Source organism: Buteo buteo, chromosome 21, assembly GCF_964188355.1.
Source record: "Buteo buteo chromosome 21, bButBut1.hap1.1, whole genome shotgun sequence".
Lineage (NCBI taxonomy): Eukaryota > Metazoa > Chordata > Aves > Accipitriformes > Accipitridae > Buteo > Buteo buteo.
The window spans coordinates 8,485,113-8,508,700 of NC_134191.1; the positions used below are offsets into that span (position 1 = coordinate 8,485,113).

At 53.7% G+C, this 23,588-nt stretch overlaps 1 protein-coding gene across 2 annotated transcripts in view; it reads left to right on the forward strand.

The window, feature by feature from the left end:
- Positions 1-23,342, forward strand: part of PRICKLE2 (prickle planar cell polarity protein 2) — a 108,855-nt gene extending 85,513 nt beyond the window's left edge. For both annotated transcript variants that reach the window (XM_075053450.1, XM_075053451.1), the window contains 6 exons: positions 2,224-2,337; positions 4,115-4,252; positions 4,618-4,821; positions 6,523-6,709; positions 9,013-9,876; positions 20,580-23,342. In XM_075053450.1, the coding sequence (XP_074909551.1) occupies positions 2,224-2,337; positions 4,115-4,252; positions 4,618-4,821; positions 6,523-6,709; positions 9,013-9,876; positions 20,580-21,451 (2,379 nt within the window). In that variant the 3' untranslated portion in view covers positions 21,452-23,342. The remainder of the gene's footprint in view (positions 1-2,223; positions 2,338-4,114; positions 4,253-4,617; positions 4,822-6,522; positions 6,710-9,012; positions 9,877-20,579) is intronic.
- The last annotated feature ends 246 nt before the right edge of the window (positions 23,343-23,588 follow it).

A 23,588-nucleotide genomic window follows, 5' to 3' on the forward strand; every position in this document is an offset into this window, starting at 1 on the left:
GCAGTGCCCAGGCTGCCGAAAGAGCTCACATCCCTGGGTTTTCGCTCAGGGTAAGCGTCTCACAGCTCATTGCTGTAGGGACGAGAGCAGCCTGATGGAATTTGGCGGCTCTTCAAAAAAAAAAAAAGTCATTTCTGGTCTTTGCCAACTTCAAGGACTCAGTGGGCAAAAAAAAAAAAAGTCATTGCAAGAAATAAAAACACAAACTAACCAACCTGAGCACAGGGGAAAGCGAGCAGTCTGTCCGCACGTGGGGAATTTGGCGGAGAGAAGTCAGCAGGCGTCTGTACCGGCCGGGAAGGCAGAGGGTGGTAGCACGGTAGCCTGGCAGCCCCGTAAAAGGTCTGGCAGCCGGGGCATTGCTGGGAGATTTTCAGCTGCAAGCTCTGCTACAGACTAGCTGCATGAACTCAGGGAGCTCATTTAACGTCATTATACTGCAAATAGTCCTTTCCAGTGCATGTATTTGCTACCTTGTGTAGCATGTCATAAGAATTTAAGTGTTTTTAATGTGCTTTGATGTCCGTGGATGAAGGATGCTCTATAAATGCAAAGTAAGTATTCTAATGTACGTAGTTTGTTTTCTTTTTAACATAACAAAATACTTAGCAGCCTTTCTTTCTTTGACAGTTTCCATAGCTGGTGGGTCTGTTTCTGCTGTGCCTTCGTTAAACAAATTCAGGGTTTTGCAGTGGCATATGCTCAGCATGTTCCTCAGCTTCGTGACACAAGCGGTTCCCTTGTCATCAGCACTGCAGAGTTACGGGTGGAAATCTGCTAAAAATCTCCCTTTCTGCAAAACCTGATGATGGGGAAAGGTGGATGTTAGGGCTGGTTTGGAGGGGAACCATAAAATGAGAGGAAAAGTGTTTGCAAGCACTGGAGCAGCTCTGCTCGCAGGTAGCTCTGACTGAGACCAGGGAGTGAGCTGAATGCAGAGTAATTCTTCCTGAATAACGCCGGGTTTGGATACTTATTCCGGAATAAAAAGTGATTCCTTCCTGTTGAAGGCTGTATGAGCCTCTGCCAGCAGCCTGCGAGCCCGCGGGCCAGCAAACCCTGCCAGCCAGCCCTGCGTGACCTGCCTCTGCGTCCCCATCCCTCGCCGTCACCCACGGTAGCTTGTCATCCCGCAGATGCTGTGGGGTTGTGCAGGCAGAGGGGGCTTCTCTGGGGAAAACCAGCCCAGGTGGTGCTTTCTAGGCCAAAGCCCAAAACGTACGGCGAGGGGGAAAAAGCTGATCAGAAGCCACTGCAAAGCAAGCGTCGTTTGGGAAAAGCCGTGCAAAAGCTGCAGGCAGTGCAGCCGCTCTGACATGAATTGCTGCAGTGTCTGAGAGCCAAGGGAGCATCTCAGGGGGTTAATCCCACCGCGGCAAAGGCAGAAAGCTGTATATTCACCGGGGAAAACAGTCTGCATCTCTCTAGCCAAGTGCGGATTTAAGGAAGCCATCCAGCCCTCCGCTCCTGCCCGAGCATCCAGAGGCATCCAGGGCTGCGGAGGCTCCTGATCCCAGCCGAGCTTTCCCTTACCTTCCCCTTCTCCTGGTTCTTCCCAAGCCGTTCAACGTCACCGTGGCCATTTCGGAGCTGATCCTCGGCCATCCCGGTGCCTGGCCCGGCCCTTGAGTACACGTCCCAGGTGTGGCAGTCGGAGGAGAGACGCTGGGGTTCAGGGTGTGCTTCCTCTCCGCGCTGCCATCGGGCTCCTCCGGTGCCGGGGCACGCCGTGCCCCACCGCGCTGCCTTTTTAATAGCCGATTTTAATTACACGCTGGGAGACGAAAGAGAAAACCCAAGCCTTCCAACAGATTTTTATCTGCTGTTTATTTCCACAAATTGCTGCAGAAAAAAGCCCGGAGGGTTTTGATGGAGGTGGAGGCTGAGATAGCCGGCAACACGGAGGCTGCCGGGGCGCAGCCTTTTTAACCTCCCCTGCCGAGGCAGGTGCCGACACATCCCCGCAGCCGGCGAAACATGCTAACGCTATGGAGGCTGACCGAGCAAACGGTAACGAGCTCCACTGCCTCGCCGGGGCTGCCACCCCTCTTTCTCGGTGGAGAAAAGGCAATGAAACCGAAGCAGCGCCTGGCTGCGTTTCCCCGCTGGAAATCATCGGGAAGACCCGGTGCCCGCTGGCTCGGGGGGTGGCTGCTTGGCCGGGCACGGGGGGCACGGGCTCGGTCAGGGAGCCCCAGTGCAGTCCCCTCTCTTGCTCCGTAGGTGCACCAGTACTACAGCTGCCTGCCTGAGGACAAGGTCCCCTACGTCAACAGCCCAGGAGAAAAGTCTCGCATAAAGCAGCTTTTGCACCAGCTGCCGCCGCACGACAATGAGGTTAGTAACCGAAAAGAAGCGTCCTCGGTCCCCTATCGGTCAGGGCTGCGGGTGGGGAGGGGACGCGCCTCCTGGGGTTGCTCCTGTTGGAAGCAACATGGTCCTTTCTCAGCCCTTTCTGCTTTTGGGGGGGGATTTACTTGGGGTTCATGTTGCTATCTAAGTGCTGTATTTGCTACCTGCTTGCGTTGCGTTGGAGGGGCGGGGGGGGTGTTTGTTTCTGAAGGTGAAATTTTTAACGTCATCTTTCTTCAGTTCTCTGAAATAAAGGCATTTTCTCAGCCCTCAGAGGCCAAAGCCACGTTAAAAGTGGCTTGACATGCTGTTGAGATCACCTAGAGCCAGATCCGAACTTGCGAAAGCCTTTTCCCGAGTGCTGCTTCCGACTCACCTTGCGAGGGGGAGCGCGTGTGCCGAGGAGGGGTTTCACTCGGACCGAGCCTCGCGAGCTGGGAGCTGGGAGAGCCTGGCAAGCTGGAGGTTGAGTCAAGACCAGTCAGAGAAAATAAACCTTCTCACATCTCGCAAGAAAGATGCGAGGCAGCAAAAAGGGTCCGGTCTTTGACGTCCTGTTCTCGCCGGTGAGAACATTGGCTTCTGGTAGCCCGCAAAATTTCCCTTTGTAAACAAAAAAAATTATTTTCCTGCTGCTTTCTGAAGAAGCCGCTCTGGAAAATACGTGCAGGTAACTTGTTTGATCTAGGTCAGATTTTAACGAGTTTGCCTGCGCGTGGCTGGGTGCCACGGGCATAGCACGGTGCTGCCAGTGCCGGGGGAGCTCCAGGCACCAGGCAGGGGCTTCTTCTTGCACACCCTCGGGCCCCAACCTGCCTGCCTGCCTTCCCTGGCAGCTGCTGAAAACCCACAGCCTCCGACAGCCGAAAAACCTAAGAGCAAATACACATGAACGCTGCTACTGCAGCCTGTGCTGCTGCAAGCTGGAGGCACGAGCCTGCAAGTATTTTCTGCAAACTGGCAGATTCCGCATGCAGTTTCCCCTTGTGCTCAGTTTTGCCTCTTTGAAAATTCCAGGTGTGTTGGTTGCTCACCTGAATAGTCCTGCTCGGCTCCATGAGCCTGCTCTCTAAAGTAACGGAGGCTGGATTGGGCACTATTGCTACACGTGGCCACCTTGGCTCTTCAGTCATGTTCTCCGTTGAGATGCAATCAGCCAAGAGCTAAGCCTGCAGGCTGAAAAATAGCCAGGAAAACCTCAGAGTTTTATAAGCTTTGGGGAAATTGCATCGTTCATTGTTTGTATCCTTTTATTTTACTTATTTCCGTATTACCTTCCAACGCAGAGGTTTTGCATATGTGCAAACTTGACCCTACGCTGGAAGAATAGTTGGAGTTCCCAAATAGCTGGAACTCCATCATGTACACAGGGAAAACGGGCTGCGCTCTTGAAATGCCAATAAAACGTTTTGAAGCTGCTGTGAGACCTCTGCCGTAAGGAGAAAGCAGGAAAACCCTCAATCTGATTGCTGGGTCTGGGTGGGACTCAGAGGACCCAACTTTTAAGACTTTTTTACAAACCTAACACCCAAAGAGCAACCTTCCTCCTGCCCTTTCTTCTCATTTCTACCTCTTGAAATTTTAGCTGAACCCCAGGATGACTGCAGCCCGGACAGCTGTTTTTCTCCAGGCTCCCCTAAGCCCAGGACGGAGTTTATTTGTGTAACCCCCTTGCAAAGTTTTGCAGAGCCCGTGGGACTGCGGCTCGCTGGCCGGGGAGCCTGGGACAACGCTACCACTGAGCATCGCTTTTGTTTTTTAGGTTCGCTATTGCAATTCGTTGGATGAGGAGGAGAAGAGGGAGCTCAAACTCTTCAGCAATCAAAGGAAGAGGGAAAATTTAGGAAGAGGCAATGTCCGGCCATTCCCCGTAACCATGACGGGGGCCATCTGCGAGCAGGTGGGTCGCGGCTGATGAACTGGCACAAGCGGGGCGGCTTTTGAATCGCCAAAATTAAGCAAAGCTCGCGGGGGCAGCACCCACCCCGTGCCCCCAGCATCTACGAGCGCTGGGGTCCGTCGGGGCGCGTGCCAAGAGCACCCTGCAGTATTTGACGTGGAGCCGTCACGCCAGCTCCTGGCCTCGTGCAGGGGGGGGAAGCTGGTGATATCTTGGCCACAAAATGGGGATGAAAAGGGATTAAGACGTGCCCGAAAGGAGCTGTGAATTAGCACCTTCTTCCTCCGCGGTGGTGAAAGCAGTTAGTTGGCGATGGGCGGCAGCGGGCTCGCCCGCTCCCCGTTCAACACCGGCTTTTCTGACAGTGCGGCGGCCAGATCAATGGCGGGGACATGGCCGTCTTCGCCTCGCGAGCGGGGCACGGCGTTTGCTGGCACCCTCCCTGCTTCATCTGCAGCGTCTGCAACGAGCTCCTGGTCGACCTGATCTACTTCTACCAAGACGGGAAGATCTACTGCGGCAGGCACCACGCCGAGTGCCTCAAGCCCCGCTGCGCGGCGTGCGACGAGGTAAGAGCCGGCTCGCCACGGCTGCCGCCGCGGATGCCGCCCGTGGGGACGGCGCGAGAGGGTTCCTCTTGCCAACTGGATGGTGATTCCCCTCCATCCACCCCGGCCTGCGCACGAAATACGACGGGGTTGGCTTTGCCGAGCGTTCGGGCAAGCTTCTCCTGGGGTTTCGGGTGAGCGTCTCGGGGATTTTTCGGTGCAGTCTGCCTAGGGCTGTTTGGAGAGAGGTCCTCGTCTACGTGCAGGGAGCCGGGGAGGCTTTCCACGAGCGATCCCGGTAACAGCACCCCCCCCGTGCTGTGTGATTTTAGCCCAGCTGTGTGTGGTGATCCTCCCTTCCCCTCTGTCTCCCCAGAAGAAGCCTCTGGTGGGATGAGTGCTGTGTTTCCTACAAGCCAGTAGTGTTTGAGTACACGCCGAGCTGGAACGGGCTTTCAGAGAGGCGATTAACGGGCTATAGGAAGCTGAACAAATGGAATACAAAACGAATATAGAAAACCATACAGAGTTGCCTCTGAGCGTTTCTCGAGTGTCAATCTCTGTTTAAAAGGCTGGTGAAGGAAATTGTTCTGGCTTTTAAAGTTGTGAAAAGCATAGTGTGGAAAACCATATGTACTATAAAATACTACATCCCATCTATGCAAGCGTGTAATAGTAAATATCCGAGGCTATATGCACTTCAAATATAAAGGACATTGACGTATGTATCCAATTAAATTTGTAACATTACCAGTAAAAAAACAACTCCTAACCATTCGACTGGCCCTGTTTCCTTGTGGCTTAGGCTGGGTAATTTTTTTTCATGTACTTTTTATCCTTGCAAATTCTCGTATAACTCTTTCATTCAGCTGCTCCTTTAACACACGCTTCTTCCCCTGAAACATCCAGCACTAATTGCAAGAAAGAGTAACTCGGGTATAAGAGGAATTGCAGGGGAAAAGCTTTTGGTGTGACCCGTGCCGGGGTGGAGAGCCAGAGAGCAGAGCTGGGCCACTGCTTGCTCCCGCAGCTTGTCTTTGGGAGTGGAGATGGCGTGGAGTTGGGAAGAAAACATCAAGAAAACATCTGCTGGAACCGTTTCAGATGGCTGTTTCACCAACTCACTCTTAACAGCACTCTGTGCCTCAGTTTCCCCACTGGTATAATGACTGCTATCATCTTTTTAAGCACGTGGGCTGGGGTGGAGGCGATGGCGAGGAGGCTGGTAGCTCCGTCTCCTCTCCCCTCCAGAGAGCTGCCACCTCTTGTGTGTTCACTCATCCTTTGTACTCGTGTCCCTGTTTCAGAGATGGGTCAATGTGTTTTAGTAAGTAGCTGCTCTGTTCTTCAAAAGTCCACCAGATCGATAGGTTGTATATAAGCATGTTTATTACCCTGATCGACCCCTCCTGCTGATGGATGTGCTTAGGAGCACGTTACTGCGAGCTCTGCCTTAACGCTCTGTAGTCCGTGCGCTAACACGGGCCTGAGGTATTTGCATTTTAATGGATTTCCTCAAGAAGTGATGGGTGCCCCTGCCGCAAGCCGAACCACGGGGAGTTTCCCGTGCGGGACGGCGGGGTCAGCTGTAAAATTTGGAGGTTGTGTGAGCAAAGGGGCACAGCTGCCACGCACGGGCAGGAGACACGAAGGTCGATGCCCGTGTCTCAGAGTCCCCTTTTCTGACCATCTCCGCTCCGCACTTGTGTTTCCTGCCCCCAGATCATTTTTGCCGACGAATGCACCGAGGCCGAAGGGCGGCACTGGCACATGAAGCACTTCTGCTGCTTTGAATGCGAGACGGTGCTGGGGGGGCAGAGGTACATCATGAAGGATGGCAGACCCTACTGCTGCAGCTGCTTCGAGTCCCTCTACGCCGAATACTGCGACACCTGCGCCCAGCACATCGGTACGTGCCCCTGCCCTCGGCCCCGGGGCGAGCGCGGTGCGGGAGGGGAGCGGGGCAAACCTCGGCTTGGAAGGTCGTTTCGGGCAACAGAGAGCTCTCGCGTTAGGTCTTCGACGAGGACTTGGGGCTGGGGGCGAGACCGCCTTTGGCTGGGGTCTGCCCCAGCCGTGCAGCGGCCAAAGAGGCTCGTGCCCCTCTCGCGTCCCACCGAGGAGCTGGCGCGGTCATTGGTTTGGTTAAACCGCTGCTTATCCCTTTTTGTGGTCGGAGAGGGGCGGTCTGTCAGAGGGCAACCTCAGGAGCTGTCGGAACTAGTGAAAGCTTTTCCTGGCCTAATATAATGCACGCTTTTTTTTCCTTTAATTCTCATTTTCCTGTAAACAGCCTGGCTCTTCGACTCTCAGATTCTTCCCAGCTGAGCTTGCCAAAGGATCGCATGAGTTAATGAGCAACTGACAGGAAAGATGCTTGTTCATTAGGCATCATTATTCTTTCTGTTCGCCTTTTTTAATCAGCTGGCAGATAGATCTTCTCAGACAGAAAGAAATAACACATCGGAATCAATCCACGTTTCTAGAACGGTGATTGAAAATGTACTTTATTCTGAGGGTTAGCTGTCCCCCCAGCACTCGGGGGGGCTGGGAAGCCACCTCGCTGCTCTTCCCAATCCCGTTTGCCACTTGGCTGAGCATTTGCTCGCGGGTGGGCGGGCAGCTCTTTCTTTGTCCGTGGAGGTGAGCTCACATGTTCACATAATTCGTAGGCTGCAGGGAAAGGAAAAAAAAAAAACCCAACCATTTTGCTCTTGTACAGCGGCCAGATGGCACGGGGAGGAAGACTCAGGGCTTCAGCGAAGCACTTGGAGGACGTGTTTGCTGTGACCTGCAGCACATCCTTCCTGAAAGCTCAGCTGCGGAGCGGTGAAGAAGCAGCTGTTAATGCTTCTTGCACGCTCCCTTCTCTCCTGCTTCCCCCATCTGCCGTCCTCCCCTCTGTCCATCCATCCGGAGCCTGCTGACTATCAGATTTTGGGGGCAAAATGCCTGTTCTGGTGCATATCTGCACATTTCTAGCCAAGGAGGGACTGCAGCCATTTTGCTGCAAGTTGCTCGTAGTAGTCACTGAGCGTTGTGAGTAAGAGCCGCATAAATCGGAGGTGTGTGCTTAAGGCTTGTAAGGCTTGGGTTGGGTAGCCGAGGACGGAGTAAGGAGACTGTGCTCCGTCCTCTGCGAGATGGCTTCAGGGCATTGGAAAAGGAGCTGATAAAATCCCACCCACCGTCTTGTCTCTCTTTTGTCCACAAGTGTAACGCTCCAGTCTGTATAAAAGCATTTCGCTCATTATAAGGGAAGGAAAAAAAAAAAAAATTACACGACCCCAAATTTAGCTTGGAATAAAATGGACCGTTCACGGACCGTTCGCATACCGCTCATTTGTAAATTACCCGGCAGGATTCGGCCCCCCAGCGACGCGGCTGCGGCGGGTGCGCGAGCACGTGCTGTGCACACGTGCGGTGCAGCACCCCACCGTGCACGGCAGTTTCTCAGGTAACGGGGGCTTTCGCCACGAACGGCAGCTTAAGCAAGTGAATTAACTGTCCTAATTGAAACCTTGGGAGCTTTTCTCACGGCTCTGACCAAGAGCGATGCGCGTGCAGCAGGCTCGTGCTCCGCGGGGTTTCGCTGGCAGGGGACAGACTCGCGGCATCAACTCCTTTACTTAAGCCAAGGGGCGCTGGCGGGGGCAACCTGGGAAATTTGGCTGGGTGCAAGGCAAGGGTGTGCACTCGGGTCCCTGGGGCCGGCTCTTTCCTTTCCCATTTGGAGAAGGGGCCCCAGAATCCAAACTAAAGTTAGGATGGGGCCGCGGTAGCAGCAAGGGACGGGGATGTCATCTGCTCTGTTATGTACTTAACCAAGGGAGCACAAATTCCTCATTATGGTTGAGTCGGAGGCTTTTTGTTTTTTTTTTAAATAGGCAGCATATTATTGCTTTGACTTCAAGGACTTTATGGAGAACTTCTTGCATTCCTTTGCTTTATGATCGGAAATATCCCCATTTAATACGAAATAGCTCGAGGCGCAGTTCTGCTGCCTTTCCCAGCGTTGAGTAACTCCCAAGCAAAGGCCTGCAGCCTGCAAGGAATTAGAAACGGGCTTAACTTCCCATGCCGGAGAAACCCCGCCGAAGGGCTTTCGAGAGCGAGCCCGGGTGCGCGTTTCTCGCGGGGGATGCGAAGCGCGGGGCGAAGCGACGTACGCGGGCTAACTCCGACGCTCCCCGTCTTTCTTTCCCCCTCAAGGTATCGACCAGGGCCAGATGACGTACGACGGCCAGCACTGGCACGCCACCGAGACCTGCTTCTGCTGCGCGCAGTGCAAGAAGTCCCTGCTGGGGCGGCCGTTCCTGCCCAAGCAGGGCCAGATCTTCTGCTCCAGGGCCTGCAGCGTCGGCGACGACCCCAACGGCTCCGACTCCTCCGACTCGGCTTTCCAGAGCGCGCGAGCCAAGGAGTCCCGCCGCAGCGCCAAGATCGGCAAGAACAAGGGGAAAGGCGAGGAGGGGGCGCGCAGCCCCTGCAGCCAGCTGCAGGTCACCTCCAACCGCCTCTCCGCCGACGTGGACCCGCTGTCCCTGCAGATGGATTTGCTGAGCCTGGCCAGCCAGACGCCGAGCCTCAACAGGGAGCACTTGTGGAGGAGCCGGGACGAGCTCTATCACTACGGGAGCAAAATGGAGCAAAGTCAGTCCCAAAGCCCTTTGCAGCTTCTCAGCCAGTGCAACATAAGGACCTCCTACAACCCCAGCCAGGTCCCAGGCTCGCAGCCGGATTTGTGGGCGAAACATTTCAGCAACCCGAAGAGGAGCTCCTCGCTGGCGATGAAGAGCCACGGCGGCAGCTTCATCCAGGACTGCCGGGAGGACTACTACTCGGGGCGGCTTCGCTCGCAGGAGAGCTACAGCGACATGTCCAACCAGAGCTTCCCCGAGACCAGGGGGAGTCTCAAAGTCCCCAAGTACGAGGAGGAAGAGGAGGGCGGGATGCCGACGCCGCAGTGCCGCACCCGGCACCCCATCAACGCCCTCAAGTTCACGGAGGACCTGACGCCCACCGAGCGGACTCCCCGCGGCTCCATGGAGTCCCTCGCGCTCTCCAACGCAACAGGTAACGTCACCCCCCGCTGCCGCCACCCACCCTGCGCCCACCCCGGGACCTCCTCCGTGCGACGGGGTCCCTTGTCTCCCCGTTACAGGGGTGACGGGCAGCTTGGGGACGGCCGCTCGGTGCCACGGGCTTGTCCCCTCTCGCTCCGCTGGCTTGTCTACCAAAATGCAGGGCTTTGTAGGTGGCTGGCCTTGCCGTGTAGCTCAAAGCAAATGTTTTCAAGCTCTTTAACCCTCCCTTTTGCGAAGAGGGGGGGAAGAATCAAGTCCAGCTGCTAACACAGAGGCAGATCCCAGCCTTCAGCACTTGAAGGACAGCTGTCAGCTGCCCTTGCGGGCTAAAAATATTTTTAATTGTTTTGCAATAGGCCCAGTTAGCCCCTTTCGCATGTTACGCAGTCCTCGAGCACGTGGCTGGTTAAAAGAAATGCCTCCTCCTCTACGCACGGCTCTTTTTCTCCTCTTCCCCAGTCCCCTGGTAGAAACTGCAGGGAAAAGCCAGGCGAGATGCTTGTCCCATCAGGCTGAGCCCGTTTCTCGTGAGCACATCCCAGGGTAATATTTCTCAGTCCTCTCACCCCAGACGTGTTTGGGTTTCATTTTGCGGCCGCGGGGATGGGTGTGCGTGCACGGACGTGTCTGCGGCGGGGCTCTGGTCCGCAGCTCGGCGCTGGGGAGGCTCAGCCCCCCCCGCACGCCGTCCTTCTGCAGCCTGCCGTAGTTCGCGGTATCGGACGGCTGCGCTTGGCTGGCACAGCTATCGCTTGCTTTTGAGTCCCTCGGCAGAAGACTTCTCGGAAAACAAAATAACTGAGCCTGGTTTGCTCGCCAGAGATACTGCCTTGCTTTTTCTTTGCCTCTCCCCTGACTTTTCTCTGTTCCAACCAAGCGTTGCTTGGATTCAGGCAAGTCCCGTGCCTGCCCCCTGCGAAATGGAGTCCGTCTGTCTTGCTGTCACTGGCAGTGAGCAGCCTGCAGGGTGTTTGGTACCCAATCCCAAAGACCCCCGCCATGGGATGCTGGCACCGGCTGGTGGGGATGTGCCAGTGAGCATCGCCGGGTCCCCGGAGAGCTGAGCACCGCTGAACCCCAGCTCTCCGCTCTGCCCCACCTGGACGGACAGGTTTGTTTTGCTACGCCTGTGCCTCCTCGCCCCGCTCCTGGGTTTCGGTGTGTTTGTTTAGGGAAGTTGCCAGCCCCGTGCTGAGAGGTGAGATGATCTGTGTGCAGCCAGGATCTCCCTAAGCGGCAAGTGGTAAAGCAGGGGGGAGAAGAGAAGCTAATGCGCTGGAGAGGGGTTTGCTCAAACAGCCTCAGATATACACAGAGGAAAAATAGATGTGAAACGGCGAGGGAGTTGGGAATTGCTCTCCGAAACAAGGTTTCCCTAGGCAAAGCTCCACGTTTCCAAAGCCACTCATGTTCCTAAAAACTTGTGTTGTGTAAACCCTGTCAGTACAAAGAGTCTTGAGCAACACCAAGTTTGGATGAGCAATCCCCGAGTATTGGAGTGGTTGCTGCATGCTTTGGAGTTGAAGTGTAACAGGTTATCGGGGATACGGGTCAAGAGAGAGGAAACGTGGCAAGGCCTTCGTATTAGAGTGAAAAATCATTCTGTCTTTCATTTTAGAAACCCTTTTTAAAAATGCTGGGAGGGAGACCTTCCAAAGGCATCCATCCTCCATACGTAGCCAAAGTATGAATTTCCTTACTGGCAGTTCCTGCCTTAACGACTCTTCTTCTTTCCTGCTTTCTGGGAGCAGATGCTCAGCATGATGGGGCTTGCAGTGAATTTAAGCAGTTCCTCTGCGGAGTAAGGTGATAACTTTTTTATTAATGTGTAAGATTCTAATAATTTTCCTTGCTCTGGGACCTGGCTCAGCTCGAGCTGGGGGCCACTGTGGCAGCTCCCCCAGGGCCGTGTGTGCAATTATGGAGGACACAATTATCATCCCATTTAATTGGCAGCGTGTTGAGGACAGGGAGGTTCGGTGACCTGGCTGAGAGCTGTGGGAGAACAGGTTTTGGGGAGTGGGGGGCGGGTATCAGGGCGCAGCACCCCGCTGCCTGGCTTTTCCCATCCCTGCCCTCCCCAGCACGGCGGAGCAAGCTGCCCAGCAAGCACTCCCACGGAGCTCCCCCCGTGCACCCGTGGGTCCGGCTCACCCCATGCCCTCCACCCCGCATGCCCCAGCTCTGCTTTGCAAGAAACTCCCGGGCATCCACATACGAGGTCCCTTTGAGCTACTAATGCTGCACAGTTTGCTCCACCTTATAAAGTGAAATAATTAACACCGCATCCATCTCACATTTTATGGCATCGCTGAAAACATTCTTTTTTTTTTTATAGGGAGCTGAAGGGCAAACAGTCCCTGACCTGCAGAGCACATGTTAAAAGCTGGTCCCTCCCTGGCAGCAGATTTTGCTGTGATGTTTCTATTACGACTTAACTACTAGTTAGCTGGAGACATCAGTAAAAGCAGATAACTCACAGGGTGTGCAGCAGTAGTCCCTGTCCTCTGGTCAGAAGGCTGCCTCCTGTGAGCAGATGTCGTCCCTATAATATTTGTAACACATTTCAGTGCCGGACCGGGGGTCACCCATTGGGTGGGCCAAGTTCTATGTGACCCCAACCCTCCTGCAAGACCCCAGGTTTTCACCTTACCAACCAGGCTCTACTTAACCGCTTTAAAGCCAGTTCCTCGTGGGTTAGTAAAGAGGTGCGACGCCGCGTTAATCCTGGGCACTTGCTCTTCAAGTGCTGGATCGTGCTCTGCTATCTCACCGTGGGTAGTAGTGCAGCAGCAGACCGTCGAGTTGCAGAGGTGGCTGTGACCCTCCTTGTGCTCCGTTTCAGAGTTTGAATTAGATGGGAGCGTCTCTGCTGTCCTCTGGTTTGTGCTTGTGTAATTGCCACAAATGCTGATGTGATTTAAACGCGTCCACTGGGCAAAGGGCAGAGCTTCCTGCAGGTGGAGGGCATCTCTCCTTTCCTTCCACGTTTCTGTTTGAAAAATCCCTTTTCTGCCATCAACTGAAGGCTACGACAGACTCCGATCCGCTACAGCTTCTTGGAGACTGGGTCCTCCTCCTGCCCAATGTGGCCGTTAGATGGAGAGGCAAAGAGCAAAAAATGCTTCCCAGCACATTTTCCAAGAGCGAGCTCATTTTTGCTGATTTTATGTTATCTTTTGTATTCTATTTCCTTTGGCTGCTTTTGCTTTTTTTTTTAAATGACATTAGCAACAATACAAAACAGTGGATGCTGTAGCAATGTTTATCCTACAACTCCCCTCATTAAGCAATCAGGACAATGCTAAGATGGAGTTTGTCCAGGGAGCTTTTCTCATGAGGAGGAGCCTGATCCAACCAGAGGTTAATCACTTCCCAGAAAATACTGGGTCCATCACAGCCCTGCTCTCAGTGTTTGTGCTCTGCCTTGCTCTACTTATGCTTGTGTTGCCCTCTAAAAAGGTTTTGCAGGCGCTGTATGTGCCTAGCAGCTGAATTAGAAATCAAGAGCTGATCTCTGCTGATTCCAAGTAGTCATTTCCACAAAATGCCAGCTGGTCAAATAGCCCACTTAAGAAAGTACCTGCAGGCTAAATGTTATTCTCTGGGAACAGGCTCTTTGTGTGCAGCTTGCAGAGAGCAGGAGTGCTTTGGAGGTAGAAGTCGTGTTGAACGGTGACAGTGTCATATGCAAAAGGAGAAACAGATTTTAAGTATTCCTTGAGAAGATCAGTTTGGGTGAGGGTAACAGCCTCATCTGTCACAGGCATAAATCCAGGAAAAAAAAGATGTTAGACTGGTGCCATTACAGGGTGGAATGTGATTTCACATGTACGGCACACGTTTCTCTTGTCATCGGTGTTGTGAGATGTCCAAAGGCCCCAAATAGCTTGTTTTTCCAGGACTAAACAACAACTGTGATATACCCAGAAAGCAGAGAGAAAAAACATATGAATATGCACGTGGGGCAGCGCCGATCCCTATGCATCTGAGTTGCAGAGTGACCTGACGGCATCGTCTGTCTCCAATGCTCTCTTCTTCCTCTACCTGAGGAGGACCCAAAAAGTGGGAGTGGGGGAAGAAAAAGCCCCATTTCTCAGGGCCAGGGTTATATTTTCTGGAGAAGCATTCAATAGCCCAGCCTCTCCTGCGCTGGTGGCTTGGGAGCAGCTTCATCCCTGCTCCTTCGGGGATGGCGGTGAGGGGCTTGGGGTGAGGGCTCCAGGGACCATCCCCACGTCCCCGGTGGCACTGCATCCCGCAGGTGCTCCTCTCCCCCCTGGGCTGGAGAGAGGGGCTGCCCCAGGCGCTTCAGCTGAGTTACGCAAGCCAGAAAATGATACATTGGCTGTTTCTGACTTTTTCTAAGAAAAAGGAGGCTCCCAGCTCGCCAGCATACTCCTACCACCATCTTTCCCCCAGACACGGGCAGCGTAAAACCACTTCTGAGTCAGAAAATGGGATCCCTGGAGGAATTTCTTGCAATTTTGAGACCCAGGTATAACATTCCCCAATCCAAGCTGGGTCATTTTGAAACCCAACGTGTGAAGATAGAGGTTTTCCATCCCGAAGGGCCAATGCCAAAACATTATAAAACTGCCAGGATCGTTTCTTTACCCCCCTCACTCTCTTTTTGCTGCTCAGCAGTGGGAGTTTGGGCTTGTTTACACAGAGGCCAGCCACGTGCACGCCTTCACCCCTTCGGTGTCACACATGGCCATGCTGAAGCACGTGGGGTAATGACCAAACCAGAGGCAGAGCCGAAATGGACTTGTGGAAGGAGATGTAGTCGGGGGAAGCAATAGCCCATCATCCTCATCCCAGCCCGTCGGCCATCCTGCCTTGTCTGGGGAGGGCGTAGGAGCTGGTGGTGCCAACAAGGGAGGTTACACGGGTGCTTCTGGGTTAAAATCCAGCCCTTTTCCCAGGTAGCACTCGTGTAGGGACTTCTTTCAGCAAGCCAGAGGGACTGATCGGGTGGGGAATATGCCCTGACACCCATGGGATGGCAGGCGGTGGCACACCGTGGGAGGCTGTCGGGACCGCGACCCCCTTGGCCGAGCACTCTGCTTTCCCCCGAATTGTTTACTTTCCACGATTTCCACTTACATAAGGGTTCTGCTTCATTTCTGCACACTCTGAGGTCGTTCAGAAGTGAGATCAGGCTGAGCTATAAACAAAGCCCTGGGCAGGCTGTTTCTCCTTGAGTTCTTTTTCAGTTCTCGGGGTTGAACTTGAAATAAACCCAGTTTCAGGGATGGTGAGGATGTACCTGCCTGGTGCTATGGGAGAGAGAAGGCTCTGACACGGGGGGGCTGGACACGAGAGATGCCGTACCGTCCCCTCCTGTGCCTCTACAGCTGCACTTAAACACTGGCTTTCCGGCCGGGGTGCAGGGTTTTGGTGCAGGCAGGCACCGATGTGGGTATCAGGTGGTGAGGACCGCGATGCACAGGTATGTGTGTACACTATAATAAATGTAAAGGCAAGAAGCAAACATCACTATAGCCCTGTTTGTTTGCAATATCCTAAGTCACGGCATTCTGCATTCCCCGCCGGGGTGAAGCAGACGATGCTATCTCTGCAGTGGGATGCTGGCTGTGGCGAGACCTCACCCCGTGTTAGCCCAGCTTCGTGGGGAGTTTAATTTAATGGGGGCTGGGAGCTGCTTCCCCTCACGGGAGGCTTCGTTCCCAGCCTCACAGCCAGCGTACATGCCCTCTGTGGCCCCTCTGCTGTCATTTGCCGAGCGGTTTAATAATTCATAATTAATGCAACTCGCAGCCCCGGTTCAGCAAAGCACACAGTGAGATTTAAGCGCCGCCGAGTGCTTTGTTGTGGCGAGGTTGTAGAGGTGATGCTCACGAGGAATATCTTTGTGCCGTCGCTTTGCTTACTCGGTTGTTATTTCCCTTGGCAATGTTTTATGGGATAAACATGGTTCTTAATAGGGGCGGGGAAGGACTTCAGAGGGGATGGTACAGCATGTTCTTAGCAAACCATAATGTTAACCAGAAACCTGCTTTGTGTTCCCAGCACTGTAGCCAGCTCAAGTTTTATATCGAACGCCCGCAGCCGAGCTGCAGCTTTCACTTGTGCTCATTCGAAAGGCGTGCGTTTCCATGGCTCCGGGGTGAAATATTGAGCCTGGCAGCCCCACGCAGCGGAGAACGGCAGCAAAATAACCTGCTGCGTCCACGTGCGCCGCGGTGCTGGCTCCAATCTGGCCGTGGGATGGCCACCGGCCGGCGCACCGCGCTGGCGGCAGCAGGTGCCGTCTCTCCTTTTCCAACGCGAGAGCCTCTGGGGCAGCCGCCGACGGCTGTGCTCAGAGCATCATTTTGCAGAAGGGAAGTCTGGTGGCATCGGTGCGTCACCCCTGGGTTTGCACCCTTGGAAAGGGCTCGGCGATGTGGTAACAACCATCCCGTGCCATGGGCCAGAGCAGGGCTCCTGCTGCCCTGGACAGCCTCGGGAAACAGATTCTCGGGTTTCCTTGTTAGAAAAAAAATCACCGCCGCGGGGTGGGGTCTCCCCTCGCGTGCTTTTTCTGCCAGATTAGGGCTCGCTCGGGTTATTAGCTGTGTTCCCAGATGAAACACTTCATTAAGAAGGAGCTGCAGCGGCTGTAAATAAATACTGGTAATTCAAGAAGATTGGGCCTCAATGCACTGGTGTGGCTCTGAAATGACCACAGGAGAGGAGGGTGGGTGCCACCTTCGCCCTGTCCAGCCCAGTGCAGGACCAGAGACCCGGAGCCCTGCGTGTGCCTGGGCATCCGCCACCTTCGGGTGCCTGGGAAACCCTCCGCTGCGGGAGCTGCCCCGGCCATCTTCTGCTGTGATTGCACAGGAAGAGTTTTCTTCTTCTTCAAGCTGAAATTTTCCTTGCAGGAGTTCAGCAGAACTGGGGAATAATGTATTCCCCTCCTCTTCACAAGCATTTTTTTCTGTGTTTGAAGGCTGTTATTATATCCCCTTCAGCCTTCTCTTCTCTAGACTAAACAACCCCTGCTCTTTCAAACTTTATTCCTAGGTTATATTTTCTAGATGAAATTTTGCAGACAAATGGTTATTGCTGTACTCTGAACTCGCTGCGGTCAGACTGGAGCTCCCCTGGCTTGCTCCCACTACGCCTTGCTGAGGCTTTATGGCTCCACAGAGAGGGGCAGGATCATTTAAGGAGCTTTGAAAGACTAATCTGAGCCTAACCCCTGCTCATGATGCTTTACACCTTGCATTGGTGTAGATGTAAAGTTAAGCCTGGAGCCACCTTTGGGTTTCACGTGGGTTAGAAGTTGCATCTTCAACCTGGTACCTGCTCTGCACACCGTAAGAGCCATGCAGAGCTCTCGGTGCCTTCAGTGATCCTGAAAAAGCACAGCTTTGCTCCTGAGTGAGCAGAAGAAACCCTTCGCTGCCACCACGAGCAGATAAATCAAAGTTTCCCTGACCCCTGGCCATGCTGCTTGCTGGGTCACTTGCTAGTGTGGCTCCCCCAAAAAAGGCTTGTGCACATGCAGTCTGCCAAATCTGCCTGGAAGGATGGATTTGTCCCTCAGCAAGGAACGTTTCCCACTCTGTCGTATGGAGAAATGAAGCCGTTGGGTCTCGAGGTGGCTTTGCTGCAGCCTCCCGAGCACAGGCTCCGTCGCGCCCTGAGCTCCGTGTACTGGCGACGGTGGTGTACGTGCTCTGTGCTGGATTCCTTTTACAATCAACATTTTCCCAGTGATTCAAGATCTTAAAATGTGTGTGCTTAATTATAATCAGGCCGTCTGGATGAACAGCCAAAAACATCCCCTAGACCTAATAATCTCTGATTAAACCTTGCACTCCAGGCATGAGCCGTACGTGTATCACGGGCTCCTCGTCTGAAATTGCTGCCCCCTGTGCTGACCAGCACTTTGAAGGGGAAAAGACAAAAGCCCTCATGGTGTCTGCTGGAGGTGTGTGCAAGGGGCTGGAGACCCCCATCCTGCATAAAATAAACCCGTGAAGTGCTGGCTCTGCCTTTCCTGGAGCCGGAGCCCCCCGCTTATCGCGGCTCGCTTTACTCCCAGCAAAAAGAAACACAGATTTCACCGCAGGTCGTCCCGCTCGGCCACCACGGCTGTATGCAACGCTCCTGCCGGTGACGTGGAGGACGCAGATATGTCTCGCTTAATTTGAAAACATTGTTTTGCTCTTTCCATGCCTCCGGAGCCTCTCCCCAGATGCTTGTTTTTATTCTTGCTGGATGCAGGACCGGAGCAGAGAGATGGCTGCGGCGAGGGAGCCGAGACCCGCGGGTACCATCCGATGCGGCGGGCTGTGCGCTGGGGGCGAAGCACCGGCTCGCCCCGTGCCCCTGTGAGGCTGGACGAGGTCGGCCCCTTTCCAACGATGCTGCCCAAATCAATCTGCTGATGCCGCAGAAGCATCCTGCGGTGTTTGGAGCTGCCTGCGCAGCACTGCCGTTGCTCGTTCTTATTGCGGAGCTGCGCCGGTTCTCTTAATGAAGGGTTGCATAAATGTCACCGAGGGCTCATTTTCTTTGGCGTCAGCTATTGTCTGACAGATCTGATTAAGGCCACATTCGGCTGTCAGCAGCCATGATTCACATTCGGATCAGCTCCGCGGGCCATCCCACTGTTATTGTGGCTTTTCGGGAGGTCTGTGCGCATGTTACCGAGTCGCTTTTCCCTCCCGGGGGGGCTGCTGGGCTCCTCCACGGTGGCACAGGAGGGTCACGGGCAACGGTGCCCGATGTGACAAACGGCATCGCTGCCATCAAAGGCAGAAGGTCACGTCTCCAGCGAGGAGCTGGTGCGTGCTGGGAATCGCTCGGTCCCGTGATGGGAGCAGGGAGCGCGGGCAGGCAGGTCCTCGGAGGGGACGGGGAGCCCACGCAGGGCTGTTTCCAAAGGACAGTGGGCAGGGTTGGGTTAGCTCGCTGGAGATCAGCACGGCTTAGGAAAAAAAAAAAAAAAAAGGCACGAAGCTGGCTTGAGAAGCGTGTCCTTTTTGAAACAAAACGTGTCTTTTCCTTTTTTTTTTTAACCCAGCCTCTCCCTTTTCCTGCGGCGTTCAGGGATCGCCTTCGCTTTACCTTCCTCTGTAATCATAAACTCCAGAAACATCCCCATTAACGGCAGAAAAGCGAAGGAGCAAATGGCTGCGGCGGCTGGGACTCGGGGAGCAAAGCCAAATCATGCGAGACCCAGCGGCGGCTTGTGCTCAAGTGCTAAAGCTCTCCCTGGTGCCACCGAGGGGAGGATTTGGAAAACCTTGCCCATCTTTGCAGGAGCTGTTGATCTTTTTAAGGCTGAGTGCAAAGAAACCCCGAAGCAGCTCATGAGCGGGGTTAGTGACAGCAGCCCTTGTTCTTGTTCAGGTTTGGCAGGCAGCAGCTAATGCTGAAGGAGCTGAGCTCTCGATGAAATGTAAGCAGCTTTTGTTAAGGGGAAAAGAAGTTTATTCTTGAATTGTGGGCTGGGTTGTTGGTTTTCTTAATTAATTTACAAAGTCGTAAATTCTCGGTGATTGCATAAGGGCTGTGCGTCATGATGAAAATCCTGCTGATGGTGCACAGCTCTCCATTTGGTCTGCACGGGGAGGTTGTCGGAGAGGGACGGGGAGAAGAGCGCCAAAGCAAACACTCTGCGTTTGATTTGGGATGAAATGGATTTCCTTTGAAAGAGCTTGCGAAACATGTTGTCCTGAGCTTGCAATGCAAGCGCTGACTGCTGCCAGTTGTCAAGCTGACGTGGAGACAGTCAGAAAATAGATAGAAAATGCCCAGAAAACAGGCCAAGGACTAGGGTGACGTGGGGTGCGTTGAGTTTCTCGTGGATGGGCAGGTGCTGAGCAGACACCCCACTTCTCTGCTGCCAGGGGAAGGCTTTCTGGGCTGGAGAAAAGCACCTTGCAGGAGCTCAGGGCTGGCTGAGAGAGACCCAGTGGGCCACCTTCCCGAGCAGGGCAGCCCATCAAGCTTGACCTGACGTTCCTGGCTCCTGCCCATGTGCAGATATCCCTGGATAGCTGCAGGGAGAGCCTGACCCTCCTGCTGTCCCGCTGCTTACGGGGAGCTCCAGAAGACCTTCTGGGGCTCGGGTGTTTCCTCGCCTCCTGGGAAACCCGACTGCACGCCCGTGGCCGAGGCTGCCCCTTCGGTCCCCCCGCGGGTGTCATTCTGGGGACCCGCGCGGTGCGGCGTGGTGACAAGCCCGAATGAGCCAGTGGCCCCGTTTTCAGCTGCCCCTGACATTGTGCAGTCCTTCAGAACGCGTCGTCGTTGCACAAGGTGTGGGTGCCAGATCATGGCACCCTAGTTATCTCAACGTGCAGGAGGCCTCAGGTTACCTCTGACGCATAATTTCTCACTGGCATCACTAGTTATTCCTATCAAGTTGCAGGCAGCGTAGACATATGGGGAAGGAAGTCGTGAAAAGCAGCTTGGAGTCCAACTCAAAACACCTTAAATTGGTGTGATTTCCCCAAAGGAGGAACTGCCTGCTCTTTTAAAAAAAAAAAAAAAAAAAAAAAATCATCCTCTTGAAGGGCTCTTCAGGACAGCATCTAAACCACCGTGTTATTTTTTAAAGCAAAAGTCTTGGGCCAAACCCAGCCTCCTCCCTGCATCTCTGCTGATAGAAAATTCTCCTCCTTAACTCTCTTTTTTTCCTTCCTTCCCCCATTCCCTGCAAAGGTCTCTCTGCAGACGGTGGAGCCAAGCGCCAGGAGCATCTCTCCAGGTTCTCGATGCCTGACCTGAGCAAAGACTCGGGCATGAACGTCTCGGAGAAGCTGAGCAACATGGGCACCCTGAACAGCTCCATGCAATTCCGAAGCGCCGAGTCCGTCCGCAGCCTGCTGTCGGTGCAGCAGTACCAGGACATGGAGCCGAACCTGCACAACCTCGCCAGCCCCCTCGGGTACCGAGAGCGGCCGTCGCACGGGAGGATGCACCAGAGCTTCGACTACGGTAGCGGGGGGGTGCCCGGGGGCAAACTGGGGGCACAGGAGGGCTCGAGGCATGCCCCCATGAGCGAGCGTACCCGCCGGCGAACTAACCTCCGGGATGATGACCGGCATTACCGCCCGCACCGGCCCCGGCGGTCTCGACGTTCCCGGTCGGATAACGCCCTGCACCTGGCCAGCGAGCAGTGCTGCCGGCTGAAGGAGAGACCCTCGCTCCGAGCCAGGGAAGACTACGACCAGTTCATGCCCCAGAGGAGCTGCAGAGAGACGGTGGAGCAGGGTCCCCGCAGGGACGTCTACGGCCACTGTCCCCGGACGGTGTCGGATCTCGCCTTGCAGAACCACTTGGGCGAGAGATGGGGGCCCTACTTCGCCGAATACGACTGGTGCTCGACCTGCTCCTCCTCTTCGGAGTCCGACAACGAGGGCTATTTCCTCGGGGAGCCGATTCCCCAACCCGCCCGCCTCCGGTACGTGACCAGCGAGGAGCTCCTGCACAAGTACGGCTCGTACAGCATGCCCAAGTCTTCCACGCTGGGCGGCAGGGGACAGTTGCACAGCCGGAAAAGACAGAAGAGCAAAAACTGTATCATATCCTAATGGCATCCTTGCCAGGCACCTTGGGAGAATGTAAATTAACTCACAAACTTGCACTGTTTTAGATCATGTAAGCGCTTTTATTGTAACGAAAAAGACCTGAGGAGTAGGGATTTGTAAGAAGGTTGTAGACTGGCTTCTATAAATAGTCATAATCCTGGGCACGGTGAATATATTTTGCACATCTTACTTTGGAGAAAAAAAAAAAAAACACAGAAAAGTTCACTTTAGCCTGTAATACTTACCCAGTAGTTTTTCCTCTTTCTCCCAAATACTGCCACCCTTTTGAGTTCTGTTTGTCCGTACGTTTTGGTTACCACTGTTGACTCTCAGCATCAGTTTGCCGGTAGCTTTTGCTTGCCACCGTGTTTTTGTTTTCCATTAGCCTTGTTGGTAGGTCATTTTGTCTCTTGGACAGTGTGGGAGCCTAAGTTATTTCCGTGATTGTTGTAAATGCAATGTAAATGAGAGTTTGGAGAAAATATTTTTGTATTTTGTAATATCAGAGGAATTTCTATATCTTAGGAGTCACTGGGAAAAAGCATGCACATTCAGAATTGTTTTCAGCCAGAGCTAACCAAACAGTACTTTGGACGCCCCCTTTCCATTTCATCATCAAATTTCTCAAGTATACCAGTGAGAGTTTGAGTTGTCAGTTGGTTTTGCGGTTTGGGGTTTTTTAACCCTTTTTTCTGTTTGTTTGTTTTGATCCTGGTAAATAAAGAGAACATTTTCTGATTCATTAAACCTCGAAGAGGCCTCGGTGGCATTTTGAAGTCTGCTCACGCCTGTGATTTGCAGGTACGCTCCATCAGTCAGATACAGGAATCCTGACAGCTGCGAAAGGGACTTTTCTTTTTTATTATTAAATAGGAAAGAACAGAACTACCAAATGTCTGCAACGTTGTAAATGACCAAAGCCGGAGAAGGAATTTTACACCTCTGTAGAGAACGCTGAAGTTACTAAACGTTGAACTATTATTTGGAGTAAATAAAAGTGTAAATGGTGCAATTGTGTGATGTCAGCATGACGTTGTTTTGAATATAGACTTGTCTTATGGTGCTCTAGTCTCCTGGGTTATGTTAACTGCTGTTCATTACCAAGTGGAAGTCTCAATATTGCCTACTGCCTAACACGTAAGAGAACGACCGCAAACTGCTCCCCGCGGGCCTGATCCTGCCCTGGCCAGGCGCCCTCACCCCTCCGAGCCCGCTTGTGGCCCGGGGGGGGGCTCGTCCCCCCGGGTGGGCTCAGCCCCTGCCTGCGGAGCCGGGACGGCCCCACGGCGGAGCGTTCTATAAATAGGGCTCAGCTGTGTTGTATTATGGTGGATGTGAGTTTGTTCTCTGTATGCTTTAAACCCTTGGGGTACTGCCATCCCGGAGGATTGCCAGCCGACACCGGTTTTGTCCCGCTGCTCCCCGGGGAGGAGCGGGTTGGCAAAAAGGGGCTGTCGGCACCCAAAGGTGCAGGTTAGTGCCTGAGGGTGTTAAGATAAAGCTGGGCGCTGAGCCGCAGGAGGACCGAGAGGCTTGACCGGCCCCATCGCCCTCGGCTTCTCACCGGCATCTCGGGGTGCTGCCGCCGAGCCGGCCCCTGCCCTGCGCCCCGGGAAGCAGGGTCCCGCTGCAGGGCCGGTGCCGGCACCCCTGGGCGCCCGCGGGGACCCCCCCGTTGCCTACTCAAAGCAGCAGATGCAGAAAAAATCTTGAAGATGGATGTCTCCATACCACAGGCTATTGCTAGGAGTTTTTTTCGTTGTTTGTAAAGGACAATGTGATAATTATTATTCCTCTAAAAAGAAAAACAAAGAAAAAAAAAAATGACACTTAAGTATATTTAAAAAAAAATAATGTTTTTTCCAGTTGGAATAAATGGAAGTATTCATCCAAAGGGAAGAGTCTTGTGTATGTTTTTTGCTCTTAAGGAGTGTTGGTTAATCGTGAGTACCTTCATTTTCATTGATCTTCATTTAGCTGGTCTTGCAGTAAAAGCACAAGAACCAGCTCAGCCCCATCCCTGGTGTGGTTTCAGTGGGCAGGGAAAGCCGACGGAGGAGCATCTCCTGCACACCATGCGTCTTCCCCAGGGTTGGTCACCCAGACCCATTTTTTTGGTGTTAAAAAAGCCAAGTCTTCG